This window comes from Lithobates pipiens, unplaced genomic scaffold (assembly GCF_037356315.1).
Source record: "Lithobates pipiens isolate NorthernLeopardFrog02 unplaced genomic scaffold, aLitPip1_a1.2 Scaffold_18, whole genome shotgun sequence".
Taxonomy (NCBI): domain Eukaryota; kingdom Metazoa; phylum Chordata; class Amphibia; order Anura; family Ranidae; genus Lithobates; species Lithobates pipiens.
In genome coordinates, this window is record NW_027507758.1 from 365,819,572 (window position 1) to 365,840,304 (window position 20,733).

General features: G+C 43.0%; 1 protein-coding gene across 1 annotated transcript in view; it reads left to right on the top strand.

The window, feature by feature from the left end:
* The first annotated feature begins 8,177 nt into the window (after positions 1-8,177).
* Positions 8,178-20,733, top strand: part of LOC143988214 (uncharacterized) — a 224,610-nt gene continuing 212,054 nt past the window's right edge. The window contains exon 1 of the mRNA XM_077487601.1: positions 8,178-8,337. Coding sequence (XP_077343727.1) covers positions 8,283-8,337 — 55 coding nt within the window. The 5' untranslated portion in view covers positions 8,178-8,282. The remainder of the gene's footprint in view (positions 8,338-20,733) is intronic.

Consider the following 20,733-nt stretch of genomic DNA (forward strand, 5'->3'; position numbering starts at 1 on the left):
TTTCCTGATAGAAATTACAATTGTAATCCTACCTTCGATGTGTATTTTCTCTACGTGATGATGAATTGAAAAAAAAAAAAAACCACCTCAAAAGCCATGTGTAGAACTTTGAACACTTCTTACTGTTTTTTGCTGCATCACTTAGTGCTATGAAATTCGTTTTATTGGCTTATTTTATAAACAGCTGTGATTAGAGAACTTTGTACATATAGTTTACTAGATATAATAAAAACATTATTTATTAATGTTCAACTAATAGTTCCTGCGTGCTGCATGGCTCAATGCACTGATTACAAGACAGGAATAAAACAAATGCAAGTAAGCAAAGACGTTTTATTATGTCAATTTTAACTCCTGCTTGGCACAAGATGTGTTCCAAGGTGATGTTAATTTCCATCTTGCCCAAGTTAAGAGCTGCACATGTACAAATATACTCCTATCAGGGATTCTTTCCATGTTAACTTTCATAACACAATGATGATTTTTTTTTCTGTATGCAATGTGTGTTTTACATCTTATTTCTACATATTTATTAAGTAAACAGCGTTAATAATTTACAGACTTACAATTGTTTGTTATAATATCTTGTTGCTAAAATGTCTCTACATCTCTTGTTTACAGTATGAGTATGCAGAACAGAAAGATCAGAGTAAAATTAGAATTCATGATCTTCACCCTTGTTCCAGTTCAGTGATTCAAACTATTGAAGCCATAGGATAAGCATGATAGCCAGTCAACTAGTAGAAGCAACGATTAGCAAACTTAATTTCTTTCTTTTAGGACTGGTTTCTTTTCAGACATTTTTCTTTTTTGCTTATATAGAAAAGCAATTATAAGGTTCACTTGATATGTTTTTTTTCAAATAAGTTTAACCCTTTAGGTGTGCCCAACATGAACAGTGTAAAAACTGATCCTTACCTATCTGGGAATCAGTTTAAAAAAAGAACAGATACATGGTCTTGCCTTTGCTTAATGTTTTGGTAAAAAAAAAGTGAGAAAAAGCCAAAGAAAATTAATTTATTTAACAATGTCAACTGGCAGCACTTGCAAACCAAAATTCATGGATGACAAGGCGGCTGGTTCAACACAATAGTGGGAAACAAAAGTATTAATAGATGACCAAGAAGCCGCTCTACATATAAGTTCAGGCGTGACATGATGAGAAGCCACCCAAGAGATTGAGATAGTTGAGTGTGCAGTCACTGCCTCTGGAGGAGCCAAGCCCTTCACTTTATAAGCCTTTTGAATGGTCTGTACTATCCAAGTAGAAATGGATCTGATTAAGGCTGCGAGTTCCATCTTGCTTCCTTATGTAAGCCACTGCGGTTGTATTGTCCAACTGGAGCACCACTGAGGGGTTCTCTATCAGATGGCAGAAGGACCAGAGCACCTGAAAGGCTGCCCGCAGTTCCAGTATATTGATCACAATCCTTTGAGATGGTGAGTTCCATCTGCCCTGAGCTCCCCAGCCCTGATTGCTGGCATCTGAGGTTATTGTAACCCATGTGATGGGAAGGATCGAATGCCAATTGCAGAGTTTTTTTCCTTGAAGCCACCAAAGGAGAGATTCTCTCATGGATGGAGTGAGAAGGATGCACTGACTCTTGCTGGGAGAATCCAATTGTTGGAGAAACCCTTTTTTGAATGGGTGAGTGTGCCACTGCGTCCACTTCACCATGGGAATGGTGGTTGCCTAGGGCCAATCACCTTCAGACATTGAAGAGCGGTCAGGTGAGATGAAGTGAGGGTTGAGTGGATCCTGTCCCGGATCACCACAATCTTCTCCTCAGGTAGCGAGGTGGTGCCTTCCACCGTGTTGAAATGGGCACCTTGTAATACAAGAGACTGAGATGGATTCAGGTGACTTTTCCACAAATTCAGCAGCCACTCAAACTCTTGGAGAGTGGAAATTACTAGGTTTCTGTGCTCCTTTGTCCTGGTCTGTTTGCTCATATGACTACTACCCCTTTGATTTTACTTGAAGTAAAATAAAAATATTTGTTTTAAAGTAAGATATTGGCTACTAAATACTTGTCCTGCCCCTTTAAAGTTCCTCCCGCTGAGGCACCCTTTTCGCATCAACTTCAAAAAGACTTAGTGGAATCTTGGTTACCAGAGGAAGCCCTTTTTGTGGGCTTTTTAAAAGAGGACTGCCTGGATTTCCACGATCTTGTAAATTCACGACCAGGCCTGTAGCTGAGTGCTTCCCTTGCACGATCGGTATTCTGTGATCTTGAAAAGGTGCGTTTATGGTTCTGTAAATGCCTATCCTGAGGGAGCAACCCCGACTTACCACCCGTAGCCCGGGTTTCGGCGCTATCAAGCTTGTTGCCAAAGAGAGATGTGCCCTGAAAAGGGAATATGGCACCAAGCTTGTTTAGAAGCTGGATCCCTCAACCAGGGTCAGAGCCACAAGGCCCGATGGGTGGTGACTACAGACAACATCACCTGGGCCACCAGGTGAATAACATCAATAGAGACCTCCCCCAGAAAGGCGGAGGCCAGCCTGATTTCCTGAATAGGGGAGCCCTTGGCTACCTCTTCAGAGATACCTGTAAGAGACTGTTTCACATTGTTTGACCATGCCTGTAAGGCTTTAGAGACTGCTGCTAAGGCCAGGACAGGTTTGCAAACTGTGCCTGTTGTCAAATAAATCAGTTGTAGGTCGGAATCAATCCGTCTCTCCAAAAGGTCTTTAAATGAGAACGTATCTTCGAGAGGAAGAGTCACGTACCTAACAAGCCTCATTAGTGCTGCATCCACCAAGGGAGCTGACTCAAGGTGTTTAACCTCCTCTTCCTTGAAAGGATATAGTTTTGAGATTTTAGATTGCATAGAACTTTTTTTTACCCATCTTGCCCCATTCTTCAGAAATTATGGCTCCTACTTCAGTGAGAAAAGGAAAATATTGACGCTCCTTACTGAGCTGTTTGAAACATTTTCTCTGTTTAGGAGGAGAAATTACTGGGTCTTCCCAATTCAGAGCTTCTTTAACAGCTTTCACCAGAGAAGGAACCAAGGCGTATTCAAAGCCCATCCCAGGATCATCTGCTTCTGACCCTCTATCTGAAGGGGGAGCTGACTGGTGACTAGGTCAGGAAGACTCCCATGTCTCATGGACTTGTCCCTCTCCTGACAGGGGAATTAGTGGATCGGGAGGAGAATCAAGAGGCTTTCCAGCATCTTTCTCCTGTAGCGACTCTTTCACGACCTGCTTAATTAGTGCTTCCAGGTGTTGATCTGCACCTTCCCTCTCATTAGCTGCTTTAGAGAAACAGTGGTCACAGAGAGACTTGCTAGCAGGAACTGGGGCCCTGCATCAACATGATCTCTCCGGCCCCTTTCTGTGAGATGGGGGGGGGGGGGGTGAGGAGAGCCTCTCCTATGGTCTTTGGACTTAGAGGAGGAACCATGGTGTCTAGAAGAGGAGTGCCGGTGGTGTGCTTTAGAAGACCTGCTCCTTCTGCGGGAACTGCTTTGTTGTTGGTCAGACATAGAAGGGCTGAGGAGAAAGGGAAAGAAAGACATAGAGAGAGAAAAGCACAAAGTCAGGAATGATGCCCTACATTCCACTTTCTTCCCCCAGCAGGCAGAGTAAAGGGAAAAAACACAGTTCCCAAATCTTACCTGCTGCGAGAGGTCTGGCCACCAGGAGGCAGTGAAGAGTCCATGACTGATACCGAAGTCACTGCAAGTCAGGCAATACATCAGGTATCAGCAAGTAAAAGACAAAAATCAGACCCATATGAAAATTGCACTTGCCTGGGGAAGGCTCCGCAGGTGCTCAGGGAAGTCACCGCTATGCCCACGATCATTCTGGAGATCTACAGGCCTCCCCAGGCTTTTAAAATTGGCACCGCATAACATCATAGCCGTGCCAGGCCCACAATCCCCATGTGCATGCGGGAACCAGGCCTCGCTTTAGTTCCGGGACTGTGCATGCGGAGAGCGCAGACAGAACCCAGTAGTAAGAGGGAGCGGCAGGTGGAACGCACAAGTAGCCAACCGCTGCTTAGGCACAAATATGAAAGGACAGGAAATGCAGAAGAAACAAACTACAAACACAAACACTGCTGCCATGAAGGCGATCGCTTACCACCACCTATGATCAATTCAGCCAGGACATCCATACACACACCAGGCTTTCAGGACAGATTATGACACCTGCAAACTGCTAGAGAAATGGGCCTGTGCGCTCTTGTCTTTCCAATAGTAATAATACACTCCATACCCTGCTAACAGTCAAGGCTTATCGTAGGGACATGACACCATATCGTTCAGTTGATCATGATACGGCTAGGAGCTCACAGCTGAAATTTATAGGGAGGGGTCCTATTGGATAGTTATGGAGGCAAGATCAACCCACACATATGCTGCCTGCTGCCATGGAGCCTGTCAGGAAATGAAGATTCTTTTCATCAGTGGCAACATTAGTTAGTATAATAAATGTATCTAAAGGAGACACTGCTAGGATACATGTATCTCTTTTTAGTTCCTGAAAGTCATATAAAATTATCATAAAATTTATGTTTTTATATTTCGTTAGCTTACATCATACTAAAAATGTGAAAGTATGAAAACTAACCTTGAGCATGGTGATCCTTTATCTCTGAAGAAGTAGTGGGGTTGATTTACTTAAATTGTGCAAAATCTGGTGGAGCTGTGCAAGACAGCCAATCAGCTTTGCCAAAAAAAACTTGGAAGCCGATTGGTTTCTTTACACCATATTTTAATGGGGGAATCACAAAGCTTTATCTGAACAGTGAAAAGATTCCCGTTTTGTTAAAACACTTACAAATTGCATAACTTTCCCTGAAAGCATAGTAGAATTCATGTTTGGAGAGGAGGGTCATAGTTTTGTATTTAAGTCTTTTTTCTATTTATTGCATGTCGCCAATGTAAAACATACATAAATTAATAATAACAACAATAGTAATAATAATTAATAATAAGTATTCTACTAGAAAATGCATGGGAATGCTGAATAGCATCAACACTGCCCATCAAAACTGCCCCATCATAGTCCTCTATTATAAATCAGTACATGGTGTGTCTGTGCTCTCCCCAGGGCTCTGTAATCTGAAATGCTCCAGCCACCTCCCCCACTGCCCATCACTGTGTATAAGAAGCTTTGGTAACCATGGAAACAAAACAAACAACAAAAGCCCTGATGCCCTAAATTAATGAAATTTTCTGAAATGATCACTAAACTTAAACAGTTTTTTTCACAAAAACTGTAAAAGATATCAAACTGAAAAGATATAGCCAGATAGCTGAATGTGAACATTTTAAAGTTTGTTTGGCATCTGTAGGTGAAAGTGTGAATGAAGGAGCTGAAACTTTTGGTAGCTGAAGAAGATTTTAAGGATTTTAAGCATGCTCTCATTGACTTCAATGTTAAAAAAAGCGTTTAAAAAGCTTCATATTTTAAAAAGTATAAATAGTAGAAAAAAAGTTGAAGGAGTCCCATCATTGGCTAAAGGAGTTGAACATTTTAAAAGTTGAATGGCTTTAATAGCTGAAAGTATGCAGAAGTTACACACAGCCAAAAAACTTATGAAATAATAATAAAATTAAAATGATTACAGCATTCATATGCATAAAGATTCTCAAATGATATGCATTGGCAGGAATCATGTCTTGAAAAACAGAAGCAGAATTTTCTGAAAGCCAACCACAGTTAATGACTATTGTATCTATTATTTGGGCACCTCTTGTAAGCTTCTACCGGTAGGGTCCTATTCTTTTCTGTACCTGTTTTTCTCTGGAGACTGTAAAACTAGGTATATATGATTACTTTAGTATTCTGACAGTGGGACTCCTTAGCTGTCAGAATACATTTATCATCGGCTACAACTGCCAATTGATGACATTTTTCCAGTGTGGTCATTTGACAGAATGAAAAGGTAAGGCCAAGCACAAATCAAAATTTAGACAGTCCCTGTTGAACCAACCAAATTTTGATCCATATGTGCCGACCTTCAGTCATTTTTTTCAACTTTCCATCTATTAAATCATCTGCCCTTGTTGTTTTAACTTTGGATAGTAAAACATTTTTTTTCTGCCAGTAAATACCTTATACAGCCCAATTCCTGTTTCTTGTCTGGTAAAAAGCCTAGGCTTATGACATCATGCACGCATCTCTCTCTCACTCTCATGAGAGTTTGCCAGGAAGGGAGGGGGGATGAGTCATATGAGGGCCAATCAGAGCTGCAGAGCTGGAGGTGTGCCTCTTTGTGTCTGTGTAAATCCAGGAAGTGACCAGGTAGCAGCTTCAGCTGCCCACAGTAAAAATGGCTGCAGCCAGACCTAGTGGAGGGAGATTTCTGCAGCATATTTGGCAAGTGCACAATCACAGTATATATAAAATAATATACAAAGTGGTTGGAGGGAAGCTTCAGAATGGCAAATTATGTGAGCAGACTGCAGTTCCTCTTTAACTTGCATCCTTTCATTATTTCAAGCACAGCACATTCTAAATAAAGGATGATAATAATAATATGAGGGATGATATAAGGGTCTAAGAGCTATTACCCCAAACACTGCTAAGGAATTAAGAGGTTTCTCTATTTCATTGAAAATACTAAATTTATATTTTTTCAGACTTGTTACATTAAAAAAATGGCGAGACATTGTAGCTGCCAAGAATGGTGAAAATTCCATCTTTTTTCAGGAAATCAGTGTTTGAAGCCGAAAAAAAAAAAAAATGAATCAAATTAATATAATTTAAACCAGGTTTACAAAAAGGTAAGTAACATCCCCGATTTAATAACACAAGTTATGGAAAAGTGGAAATTTAAGATATCAACAAACATATTTATTCACATATCTAATTTAAGAACTGCATGTTGGTTTGAAAATTCTGTCGTCTTCACATCTCGACATCATATCTATATCTCAATGTATTTCCTAGATTAACGTATTTATCGGCGTATAACACGCACCCCATGTTTAGGAGGGAATTTTAAGGAAAAAAACTTTTAGGAGGGAAATTTAAGGAAAAAAACTTACATTTAAATGCCCATCGATGCAGCCTTGTCAGTGTAATTTGCAGCCTTGTCATGCAGCCTGTCCATAATTGCAGCTTTGTCATGCAGCCTGTCCATCATTGCAGCCTTGTCATGCAGCCTGTCCATCATTGCAGCCTTGTCATGCAGCCTGTCCATCATTGCATTGTCATTGCAGCCTTGTCATTGCAGCCTTGTCCATCATTGCAGCCTTGTCATTGCAGCCTGTCCGTCATGCAATTTGTCCATCATTGCAGCCTTGTGCATCATTGTCCCCTCAGCTTTTGTTTTTAAAAATGGCGCCGCCGAGATGTCCTTGGTATCTCGGCGGCGCCTGGAAGTTCTCGGCGGCTTTGGGCCACCTCGGCCGTACTCAGAGGTTTTCGGCCGCCTCAGCCGTACTCGTAGGCTTTCGGCCGCTCTCGAAAACCGCAGAGAAGGCCCGAAGATGGCCGAAAGCCACGAGAAGGGCCGAAGGCGACTGAAAGCCGCCCAGAGCCCAAAAATCGCTAGTAAATCGCGGCGGATCAGCGCATAACACACACCCACGATTTTCCCCTGATATTAAGGGGAAAAAAGTGCATGTTATACGCCGATAAATACGGTATATATTTTCTTCTTCAGGAGATAAATAGGAAGTTATAGATCTAAAAATGCATAAGAATATTACCAGAAAACTGCACGCATAGAGCAAGAGCTTACACAACTAGTTAATATCCATCATACAAGGTCTACACCATGCTCCCTGCACCTACCCTTATCCCCACATATGGGATGAAAATCGACTGGGTGCCTAGGTGGTGGAGTGTATGTATCAAATTGTAAGTTTAGACATTATTAACTAGTTGTGCGTACTATTGCCTAATGTATGCAGTTTTCTGAATATACCATTAAGATTTTGTAAATCTATTAACTCCCAAAGAAACAGATGTATAATCTGAGAGACTGGTTCAGGATGGTCTCGCCCCTTCTGCAGATATCAGCTTGGAGATGTGAGGGTAAAGTCCACTGTCTCTATAATTGTTTTCATATTAGTATAATTTATCACAGCAATGGGTGAGTTAATGGAAAATGTGCTGGCTAGCAGGCAGGGAGTTTGGAGGCTGTAAAAAATGGGATGAACATAGAGAAGTACCTGTGTCTCCTCCCTTCATACAAAGTAAGGAGAATCAGAGTGGGAGAGACAGTAGCAGACAGACACCTGTTCCCATGAAGTCAAGGACTCTATTTTAGCATGATGTTCTGATAAGGAAGCAAGAGAACTACAAAGAAATAATGGGCAAACAAATTCTGTGGATTTATGTTATCTGCTGTATCTTGGCTGCAGTTGGTAAGGAAAATGTATCACATTTATCTTCATTTGACTTTTTTTTTTTTTATGACAAAATTACTAATTAAATGGTAAATGATAATAGTAAGCAATTTAATGACATAGGCTTGTAATTATACTATATCTTTGTAGAAGTGATAATTTTTCAGTCACTCAATAAAAAAAATAAAAAAGCCCAAAATAGTTTTGGATAGAGCAGGGAAGGGTAAGAGCCTCTGTCAGGTTTTCCTTGCTGTCTGTTCCCTTTAGGTTCATCTACATATTTTCTTTTTGGTGACCAGCGTTCCCTGAATAGAAGGTATGAGAAAACTCCCCAATTGGAATACAGTCAGCAATAAAAAACCTTGGCTTTTTCACAATCAAAGAGTAAGATCATCTGGGACTGTAGCTCAAGGTCTAGCAACCAATGCAACAACTAACCAGGTGTACCCAGGTACAGGTCCTAACAGATGCGGGAACAGTGTGACCGCACGCAACGGTGGTGTAGCAGATCTAAGGGGACACCCAGGCTTCTCCAGAGCCACTGGTGGTGTGGATGTTGCGCTGTGTGGCAGCCCCCAGGTAGAAACCCCTCTAGCACACCCGTGCGGGCACAGCGCACCCAAATAGCAAGCTGGAAGGATACACATAGGAGTCTAAGCAGACAAAGACACACACAGTAACAGGGAATAAAGGAAACCACAGTCAAAAACTAAAAGAAGTAAACTGCAAAGGCAGAGGGAAACACTGAGAACAAAGACTGGATCAAACAATACACAGAACAGCAGAACAAACGCAAGAGGAATAGGAGGGTCAAAGCCCTCAGGTGCACAGGCTTAATAATACCAAGGTTCAGGACAGAGTGGCCAGAACCTAAGCAGCTTGAATAAGATGTTCTTCAAAGCACTAGTCTACCTTGTGACAACTCCTTTGTGTCTGTGAGAAGTGGCGGATGGTGCTGCCCCCCAGACATGAGGGGCTTGCTGCGAGATAGACTGCTCTTGTGCAGAATGCCAAGGAATGGTGGGCTTTCTGACAGCTGTCATGATCTTATCTCCCTGATGCCAGCTAAAGGGATAGGACAGGCTCACACATTGATAGCCTTGCAGTTTCTTCATTTATCGCACTACGGACAACCCTGTGGAGTTTTTCATCTGCCATCTATGATGATTACCAATATTTTAACCACTTCAGTCTTGGAAGCATTTGCCCCCTTCCTGACCAGAGCACTTTTTGCGATTCGGCACTGTGACGGTTTAACTGACAATTGAGCGGTTGTGCAACATTGTACCCAAACAAAATTGATGTCCTTTTTTCCCCACAAATAGTGCTTTCTTTTTGTGGTATTTGATCGCCTCTGTTGTTTGGATTTTTTGCGCTATAAACAAAAAAAGCAACAATTTTGAAAAAAAAAAGCATTATTATTTACTTTTTGCAATAATAAATATCCCTCAAAAATATATAAAAGTTTGTTTTTTTCCTCAGTTTAGGCCGATATGTATTCTTCTGCATATTTTTGGTAAAAATCACAATAAGGGGATAGTTTTATGGCATTTTTATTATTTTTTTTATTAGTAATGGTGGCGATCTGCGATTTTTATTGTGACTGCGACATTATGAGGAACACATCGGACACTTTTGATACTATTTTGGGACCATTGTCATTTATACAGCGATCAGTGCTATAAAAATGCACTGATTATTGTGTAAATGACACTGGCAATGAAGGGGTTAACCACTAGTGGGTGATGAAGGGTTAAGTGTGTCCTAAGTCATGGAACTCTGAGTTATATGGTTTAGGATCCTCTGCTGCAGTACTTAAAGCAGCCCTGAGAACCTTCCCACGCTGTGGACCTCCCTATTGCCGTATCACCTGTACCAATAACGATTATATGCCTTTTAATTCTTCAGATTTTGTAAGTGTTTTTAATCCTTTTGGGGATATTAAATAGTTTTTACTTCTGCACTTAGAGGCGCCTTTCTTTTTGCTTTGTTTGGGGATGATGACATAATTTTTGGGGATGTAATCTAAAAACTGCAAAGTACATGGCGATTCCATAATATTTTCCTCAGAATTTAGTGATTCCATATTTTTTTTCCCTCTGCTTGATCTGCAAAAACAGTTGCAAATGACTATAGTTTTCTTTCTTGCTTTTTTGTTAAGTGTTTCTTAAAGCCAAAAGGTTGGAATGTTAAATGAAAATAGTTTTGACGCATGTCTGTGATTTTTTTTCTTTCCCTACACAATGAAACAATTGAATGAACATTTTCCAAGAGTGGTGATTCCATACTGTTTGCCAGGGATTGTAGTATACATACTATCGATGATACACTAACAGGCTCGTAGTTTCCAAGAATATATCTCTGCCCTTTTTTTGAATATCAGTACCATGTGGGTTTTTTGCCAATCAGCTGGTTCCTTTTCATGTCTTTATGCTGTCCATAAAGATTAGGAATAATGGTCTGGCTATAACCTGGCTGAGATCTTTGAGAACTCTGGGGTGTAAGCCATGTGGTCCTGGTGATTTATTTGTGTTAAGCTTTGTTCTTTTCTGGAGAGTGCATTCTGTGACTTGTTACTAGCAATACAGTTGTGGTTGTTATTCCCCTCCTTTTACTTTGTAAAAACTGAGTAAACATTTAGTACAGTTGCCTTTTGTTGGTCATCTGTAACCAGCTTCTCTTCATCAACCATTATGGGACTAAGGTGCTCTGACCTTGTTTTCTTACTGTTAATATATTAAAAAAATGTATTGGTATTTTTTACTCTGCTTTTCTTTTTACTTTTTACTCTCCTCCACTATGTGCCTCTCATAGTCTTTTTTTTTTTTAGCCACTCTGATTTTGTTCTTACACTTCTTATTGCATTCCTTGTAGTGTTGAAACGCTGACAATGACCCTTCTACTTTATACTTTTTAAATGTTTTTTTTCCCCTTTAATATTACTTTTTACATTATGGTTTGCCACCCAGGTTTAATCTTTATTCTTCTATATTTATTGCTCATTGAAATGCACTCAGTGATACTTGATTATATAATATGTTCCTAAAGCACTCCCATTTTTCCTCCGTGTTCAGTGTTTCTAGGATCTTGTAGTATGGAGTGCAGTTTCGAAAAGTTGGCTCTTTTGAAGTTTAGCGTTCTTGTATTACCCTTGTGCCTCCCTTTCCTATGATTTTTGCTGAATGTAATTATCCTGTTATCGCTAGTTCCCAAGTTGTCCCATATTTCCACATCTGCGACCAGATCTGTGTCATTCGTAATTAATAGGTCTAGCAATGCATTCTTTCTAGTCGTCACAAATTGGGACATGGAGTTGTCCTGTAAGACATTTAAGAAATTACAGGCCTTTATTGAGTGAGCTGTTCCATTTACCCAGTCAACTTCTGGATAGTTGAAGTCCCCCGTTATGATAGCATTGCTTTGCCTCACTGCTGTTTGTAACTGTGATAGGATATCCAACCCCTCCTCTTCCTTCAGGTTGGAGGGCCTGTAACATACCCCCACTATTAATTTCCCACTTCCATCCACAAGGATTCCACCTCCCCCCTTGCTCTATATATGATGTCATGTCTTTCCTCTCTTCCACCAATAAAATATTTTTACACAACAGATCAGCGGAGAGATCTCTGTACTAATGTCGGATTGTTAGTATGATGGCTCTGACTGGAGCTGCCAGTTGTTTTTCGTTCAACTACTAGGGCTGAATGAAAAAATAAATAAATAATAATAATAATAATAATAATATATATATATATATTGAACGAAAAACAACTGGCAGCTCTGGTCAGAGTCATTGAGAGTCAGAGTCCGACGTTAGTACAGAAATCTCCCCTGCTGAGCTTTTGTGTTCTGATATATATATATATATATATATATATATATATACCGTATATACTCGAGTATAAGCCGAGATTTTCAGCCTCTTTTTTGAGGCTGAAAGTGCCCCCCTCGGCTTATACTCGAGTCATCGCTGTCTGCCCGCTCGATCAGCGTGTCGAGCAGACAGACAGCGGCCATTCTGATTCAAAAGCCGCGCCTCCGGCTCCGCCTTCGCCTGTGATAGGCGGAACACTGAATTTCCCAGCAGCCTGTGTTCCGCCTATCACGGGCATCCGCTCATCCTCGTACTACGGACGAGGATGATACGACGTCCGTGATAGGCGGAACACAGGCTGCTGGGAAATTCAGTGTTCCGCCTATCACAGGCGAAGGAGGAGGCGCGGCTTTTGAATTTTACAATGGCCGCCGACGAAGAGGGCACGGGACGGAGGCAAGGCAAGGCACGGCACGGGACGGGACGGGACGGGACGGGACGAAGGCAAGGCACGACACGGGACGGAGGCTCGGGACAAAGGCTCGGGACACAGGTAGGCTGGACACACACACACACACACACACACACACACACACACACACACACACACACACACACGGATGGAGACACACACACACGGATGGATGGATGGATGGAGACACACACACACACAGGGATGGATGGATGGATGGATGGAGACACACACACACAGGGATGGATGGATGGATGGATGGAGACACACACACACAGGGATGGATGGATGGATGGATGGAGACACACACACACAGGGATGGATGGATGGATGGAGACACACACACACAGGGATGGATGGATGGATGGACACACACACACACAGGGATGGATGGACGGACACACAGGGATGGACGGACACACAGGGATGGACGGACACACAGGGATGGACGGACACACACACAGGGATGGACAGGCATGTCTCACCCTCGGCTTATACACGAGTCAATAAGTTTGCCAGTTTTTTTGGGGGTAAATTGGGGGCCTCGGCTTATATTCGGGTCGGCCTATACTCGAGTATATACGGTAATGCTATGAAAAATAATTTGCCCCCATTCTGATTTTAATTTTTTTTTGTATATTTAAATGACTCAGATCATTAAACACATTTTATTATTACACAAAGATAACATGAGTAAATACAAAATGCAGTTTTTAAATGATGGTTTCATTTATTAAGGCAAAAATCTGTCCAAACCTGCCTGGCTTTATGTGAAAGAGTAATTGCCAACTAAAACTAATAACTGGTTGTGCCACCCTTTCACTTTGCTGTGGAGCAATTTTCGCCTACTCTTCTTTGCAGAATTGTATTAATTCAGCCCCATTGGAGGGTTTTACCGCATGAACGGCCTGTGTAAGGTCATGATACAAAGCATCTCATATGGATTTAACTCCGGGCTTTAACTAGGCCACTCCAAAACCTAAATTTTGCTTTGTTTGAATCATTTGGAGGTGGACTTGCTGTTGTGTTTCGGATCATTGTCTTGCTTCATAACCCAGGTGTACTTGAGCTTGAGGTCACGAACTGATGGCCAGACATTCTCCTTTTTTTTCTGGCAGAGCTCAGAATTCATGGTTCCATCAATTTTGGTAAATCGTCCAGGTCCTGAAGCTGCAAAGTAGCCTCAGACCATCATGCTACCACCACCATAACTGACTGTTGGTATGATGTTCTTGTTATGAAATGCTGTATTAGTTTTATGCCAGATGTAACAGGATGCACACCTTCCAAAAAGTTAAATTTTTGTCTCATCAGTCCACAGAATATTTGCCTAAAACTCTTGGGGATAATCAAGATGTTTTTTGGTAACTGTGAGTTGGGCCTTTGTGTTCCTTTTGGTCAGCAGTGGTTTTGGCCTTGGAACTCTCCCATGGATGCCATTTTTGTCCAGTCTCTTTCTTATTATTGAATCGTTAACACTGATCTTACCTGAGGCAAGTCATGACTGCAGTTCTTTAGATGTTGTTATGGGTTCTCTTATGACCTCCTGGATGAGTCACCTTCATGCTCTTGGAGTGATTTGTGTAGGCCGGCCACTCCTGGGAAGGTTCACCACAGTTCCAAGTTATCTCCTTTTGTGGATAATGGCTCTTCCCGTGGTTCACTGTAGTTCCAAAGCCTTAGAAATTGTGTTGAAACCCTTCCTAGACTGATACAAGTACATTACTTTGTTTCTAATCTGTTCTTGATTTTTTTTTAGATGTGGCATGGTGTGTGGCTTTTTGTGATCTGTTAGCATGCTTCACTTTGTCAGGCAGCTTCTATTTATGTGATTTCTTGATTCAACAGGTTTGGCAGTAATCAGGCCTGGATGCGGCAAGTGAAATTTAACTTAGCTTTCCAGAAAATTGTGGTTAATCACAGTTCCTTCATGATTCAGCATGGTAGGGGGCAATTACTTTTTCACACAGGGCCAGGTGGGTTTGAACAGCTTTTTTCCATTAATAAATGAAATAATAATTAAAAAACTGCATCTTGGATTTACTACATATACATCTTGGATACATATACAGTATCTCACAAAAGTGAGTAGACCCCTCACATTTTTGTAGATATTTTATTATATCTTTTCATGTGACAACACTGAAGAAATTACACTTTACTACAATGTAGTGTACAGCTTGTATAACCATGTAAATTTGCTAATGTCTAAACCACTGGCAACAAAAGTGAGTATACCTCTGAGTGAAAATGTCCAAATGGGACCCAATTAGCTATTTTCCCTCCCCGATGTCATGTGACATGTTTGTGTTACAAGGTCTCAGGTGTGAATGGAGAGCAGGTGTGTTAAATTAGGTTTTATAGCTCTTACTCTCACATACTGGTTACTGGAAGTTCAACATGGCACCTCATGGCAAAGAACTCTCTGAAGATCTGGCCTAGGCTATAAGAAGATTGCAAAGACCCTGAAACTGAGCCGCAGCATGGTGGCCAAGACCATAAAGCAGTTTAAAAGGACAGGTTCCACTCAAAATAGGCCTCACCATGGTCGACCAAAGAAGTTGAGTGCACGTGTTCAGCGTCTTATCCAGCGGTTGTCTAAAGACGATGCATAAGAAAGGCTGCAAATAGTTTGCTGAAGATAAGCAGACTAAGGACATGGATTACTGGAACCATGTCTTGTGGTCTGAGACTAAAATAACCTTATTTGGTTCAGATGGTGTCAAATGTGTGTGGCGGCAACCAGGTGAGGAGTATAAAGACAAGTGTGTCTTGCCTACAGTCAAGCATGTTGGTGAGAGTGTCATGGTTTGGGGCTGCATGAGTGCTGCCGGCACTGGGGAGCTACAGTTCATTGAGGGGATCATGAATGCCAACATGTACTGTGACATACTAAAGCAGAGCATGATCCCCTCCCTTTGGAGACTGGGCCACAGGGCAGTATTCCAACATGATAACGACCCTAAACACACCTCCAAGATGACCACTGCCTTGCTAAAGAAGCTGAGGGTAAAGGTGATGGACTAGCCAAGCATGTCTCCAGACCTAAACACTATTGAGCATCTGTGGGGGAGCCTCAAACAGAAGGTGGAGGAGTGCAAGGTCTCTAACATCTGCCAGCTCTGTGATGTCATCATGGAGGAATGGAAGAGGACTCCAGTGACAACCTGTAAAGCTCTGGTGAACTCCATGCGCAAGAGGGTTAATGCAGTGCTGGAAAATAATAATGGCCACACAAACTTTTGACACTTTGGGCCCAATTTGGACATTTTCACTCAGGGGTGTACTCACTTTTGTTGTGAGCGGTTTAGACATTAATGGCTGTGTGTTGAGTTAGTTTGAGGGGACAGCAAATTTACATAGTTATACAAGCTGTACACTCACTACTTTACATTGTAGCCAAGTGTCATTACTTCAGTGTTGTCACATAAAAAGTTATAATAAAATATTTACAAAAATGTGAGGGGTGTACTTACTTTTGTAAGATACTATATATGTATGTATGTATGTATGTATGTATGCATGTGTGTATGTGTGTATATGTATATATGTATGTCTGTGTGTGTGTGTGTGTATATATGTATGTATATATATATGGACACACCCTTCCCCCTCTTCTACCTTCTCTGTCCCTCGGATAATAGGAAAACCCCTGGATATTTGCCATCCTATCATGCGAGCTGTCAAATTAAGTTTCTGTTAGACATGTACAATTCGTTTCCTAACGAATCGAAATATGGCCGAATTTTGCATCTTTCAGAAATTCGGATGCATCTGAATGTCCGACTCCGAATAAAAAAATAACAAATTTAAACTAATACAAAAGAAAGCAGATAGCAGATATAACGTGAATATGAATTTGACATGATTCGGTAATTTGCTAAAGATCTAATGAAACAAAAGGTCAACTCAAAGTAAATCTTAAGCCCCATACACACTATCAGTTTTTTTGCTGAGTTTTTCCTTCAGGATTACCAAAACCATGTAGTGCAAGGGTCTGCCTGATTGCATACAAATTGAAACTCCTAAGGTTTGACCTTATATTATGTGGTTTTGGTAAATCTGAAGGAAAAACTCAGCAGAAAAACTCATAGTGTGTATGGGGCTTTACAGTCCAATCAGCTGATTCATTTTGTGCTGTGGTATTATGGATATATTACCGCTAATGCCTCCACTAGTACCTTCTGACCTTTACTCACTGCTGGCTATTGCTTCTTCTGAACACTCCCCCCCCACCCAGTTCAAAAGCCCCTTCAACTTTTGGGCCATCCTTTTCCCCAGCAAAGCTGCACCCTACACTTTAAGGTGCAACCCATCCCTACAAAAGAGCATGTAACCAACTGAGAAACCAGCCCAGTTCTAAAGGAACCCGAAACCTTCCTTCCTGTACCAGTTCCTCAGCCAGGTCTTAAGTTCCCTAAACTCCTGCTTCCCTTCTGGTGTGGCTTTTACAGAAAAAACCACCTTGGAGGTCCTTATCGTTAATGTAGCTCGTAAGTCCCTGAAATCATTTTTAAGGACATTCCACCTTCCTCTAATTTGTTGTTGGTACCAAATGTGTAACATGACAGCTGGGTCCTCCCCAGTCCCACCCAATGGTCTGTCCATCTGATCCACGATGTACCAAACCCAAGCACCCAGTAAACAACATACCATTCTGTGATCATGGTCTTTGTGACAGATTGCCCTATCTGTCCTTCTAATAATTGAGTCCCCTACCACCAATACCTACCCAACCTTGCCTGTATACTTGCCCCACTCCTTACTGGAGCAGTCATTCCCCTGGCAGCTATGGGAGAGCGCCTGCTCCAGCAGTGCCAACCCTGAGCTGATATCGCCCTGCTGGGTAATGTTTCTCAGTGTTGCCACCTGATTCTCTAGATCCAGGATATAGGCTTCCAGACAAACATCTAGCTGACATCTTGCACAGCAATATTCACCTCAAATGGCTCTTCAAGGAACGCATCCATGGGGCAAGATGTGCACTGGGTGGCATCATCAATCCTATTGGACATTTTACCCGCTACACTAATGGGGAAAGGGAAAAAAAATCATTAAGATGGTTATTGTGAATTAATTCTGCCCAAGGCAGACGGGCAACCCAATCATATTAGTGGGCTGACACAAAGACCTAGAGTTACTGCTCCAAGGACTGATTGGTTCTTTCAGACTGTCCGTTGGACTGAGAATGGTAGGCTGATGAAAATTGCAGTGTTACTTCCAAGTATTTAGAAAGTGCTCTCCAGAATTTGGAAGTAAACTGAACCGCACAGTCCAAAACTATACTTATAGGCATCCTGTGGAGTCTAAAAATATCACGAATAAAGACTGGCACCAATTCTGCTGCCGATGGCAGTGAGAGAAGGGGTACGAAGTGTGCCATTTTGGGAAATCGGTCTAACACAACCCACAGCACAGTACAGCCCTCAGATGGAGGAAGGTCAGTTAAAAAATATATGGAAATGTGGCACCAAGACTCCCTGGGGATAGGCAATGGGAGTAGTGATGGACGAACTTCCGACGGGACGTTTCGCGAACGCGAAATGCGAACGGACCCAAACGTTCGCGAAACCGACCGTTCGCCGCGGGCCCCATTGACTTCAATGGGAGGCGAACTTTGCAAACCTTCATGTCGAATTTGCGGCCACGTGGTAATTATTAGGGGGTAAAACGTAGTCCCACCATCTGGACAATGACATAATACATGTATGAGGTGAATTTGGGATCGATAACTACAAGCATTTTTATTTTATTTGGGAAATTGTTCTAACAATTCAGGACTATGGAGCTAATGAAGGCAATGGAGGAGAGGGAAGGTCAGGGACCAGGGTAGGCAAAGAAGAGGGTGCAGGAGATGATCACCAGCAGCGTGACATACCGGAATGACACATGCACCGTGATAGAGGCATCTGACAGCAGCACCGTAATACAGAGCACTGACAGCAGCACCGTGACATACAGCGCTGACAGCAGCACCGTGACATACAGCGCTGACAGCAGCACCGTGACATACAGCGCTGACAGCAGCACCGTGACATACAGCGCTGACAGCAGCACCGTGACATACAGCGCTGACAGCAGCACCGTGACATACAGCGCTGACAGCAGCACCGTGACATACAGCGCTGACAGCAGCACCGTGACATACAGCACTGACAGCAGCACCGTAAGCAGCCCCAGGAGGAAGTCAGCACAGCACAGGGATGGTGTGATCCCCTCATAATAAGAACCCCCAGGAGGAAGTCAGCACAGCACAGGGATAGTGTGATCCCTTCATAATAAGAACCCCCAGGAGGAAGTCAGCACAGCACAGGGATATCATAAGCAGCCCCAGTAGAAATATGACACCGCTCAACCTCTTCAAAGAGGAGGGTAGGGGCATATAGTACGGTGTGCTTTTTTGGGTCAAGGAAGTGAGCCAAATGAATTAAGAAGGTCTGTGTGCTTGATTAAAAAAATAGTTTATAGACATATACATGGTCTACTGGTCACATGTGTTGAATTCCTCCGAGATCCATGCCTCATTCATTTTTAGAAATGTGAGGTAGTTAACACTGTGGTGAGCTAGGCGAGTACGCTTATCGGTCACAATCCCCCCTGCTGCGCTGAACGTCCTTTCGGACAGGACACTGGATGAGGGGCAAGCCAACAGTTCGATTGCAAATTGGGCAAGCTCTGGCCAGAGGTCAAGCCTGCCCACCCAGTAGTCTAGGGGTTCATCACTCCTCAGAGCGTCCACATCGGCCGTTAACCCAATGTAGTCGGACACCTGACGGTCTAGGCGTTCCCTGATGCTGGATCCGGATGACACCTGTCGATGGGTCGGCTGAAAGAATGACCTCATATCCGAAGTCACCAACACATCTTCAAACCGGCCTCTTCTTGCAGGCGCTGTTGGATTGGTACCCGCAAATCCTTCTCTGGGAGTGGGAATTGCTCCTCTGCCAGCGCACGCAAAAGCAGAATGCAGCATTTCTCGAAGCAAGGCCTGGAAGTGCTGCATTCTGACAGCCCTCTGCGACGGCGGTAACATTTCCGCCATTTTGTGTTTGTACCGGGGGTCTAAGTACGTTGCCACCCAGTACTGGTCCTTGACCCTCATGCTTTTTATACGGGGGTCCCTATTAAAACACTGGAGCATGAAGGCCCCCATTTGCACTAAAGTGGAAGCGGTGTGGTGGCCTGGCTCCTGCTCATCATCCAGGATAATGTCGTCCTCTTCATTCTCCTCTCCCCATCCTCGCACAACAGGGATCCCAGAAAGGTTTAAAGCATGCTCTTCTTGCTCCTGCTCATCCGCCCCGGCACCATCCTCCTCTGACTCCTCATCAGACTCCTGTTGTTGACTTGTCTCAGATAGAGTAGCCCCCCCTGGGAATTCATCCAGCATTGCGACTTCCTCATCTTCCCGCTCCTGCTCCTCCACAGCCTGATCAATGACACGACGCAATGCACGCTCCAGAAAGAAGGCATAAGGTACCATGTCACTGATGGCGCCATGGCTGCGACTGACCAGTTTGGTGATCTCCTCAAATGGCCGCAGAAGTCTGCATGTGTCGCGCATGAGCAGCCACTGGCGCGGTGAAAAAAAACCCAGCTCCCCAGAACCGTTTCTTTCGCAGAGTTCATACAGGTAGACGTTAACTGCACGTTTCTGCTGGAGCAGCCTATCAAGCATATAGAAGGTTGAGTTCCATCGCGTCGGGCAATCGCAAATAAGACGTCTGACCGGCAGATGGTGTCGCCGCTGAATGTCAGCAAGGCGAGCCATGGCCGTGTAAGATCTTCTGAAATGGGCCGAGATTTTCCTTGCCTGCCGCAAGATGTCCTGGACCCCAGGGTATTTGACAAGGAATCGCTGCACGACCAAGTTTAAGACGTGTGCCATGCACGGCACGTGCGTGATTTTGCCCTGTTTCAATGCGCTAAGCAGATTGGCACCGTTGTCACACACCACTTTACCAACTGTCAAATTGAGCGGTGTTAGCCACTCATCTGCCTGTGAACGCAAAGCTGAAAGGAGTGCCGGGCCAGTGTGGCTCTTTGCTTCCAGGCACAACAGACGCAGCACGGCATGGCAACGTCTCACCTGGCATGTGGAATAGGTTCTGGGGAGCTTGGGCGGTGC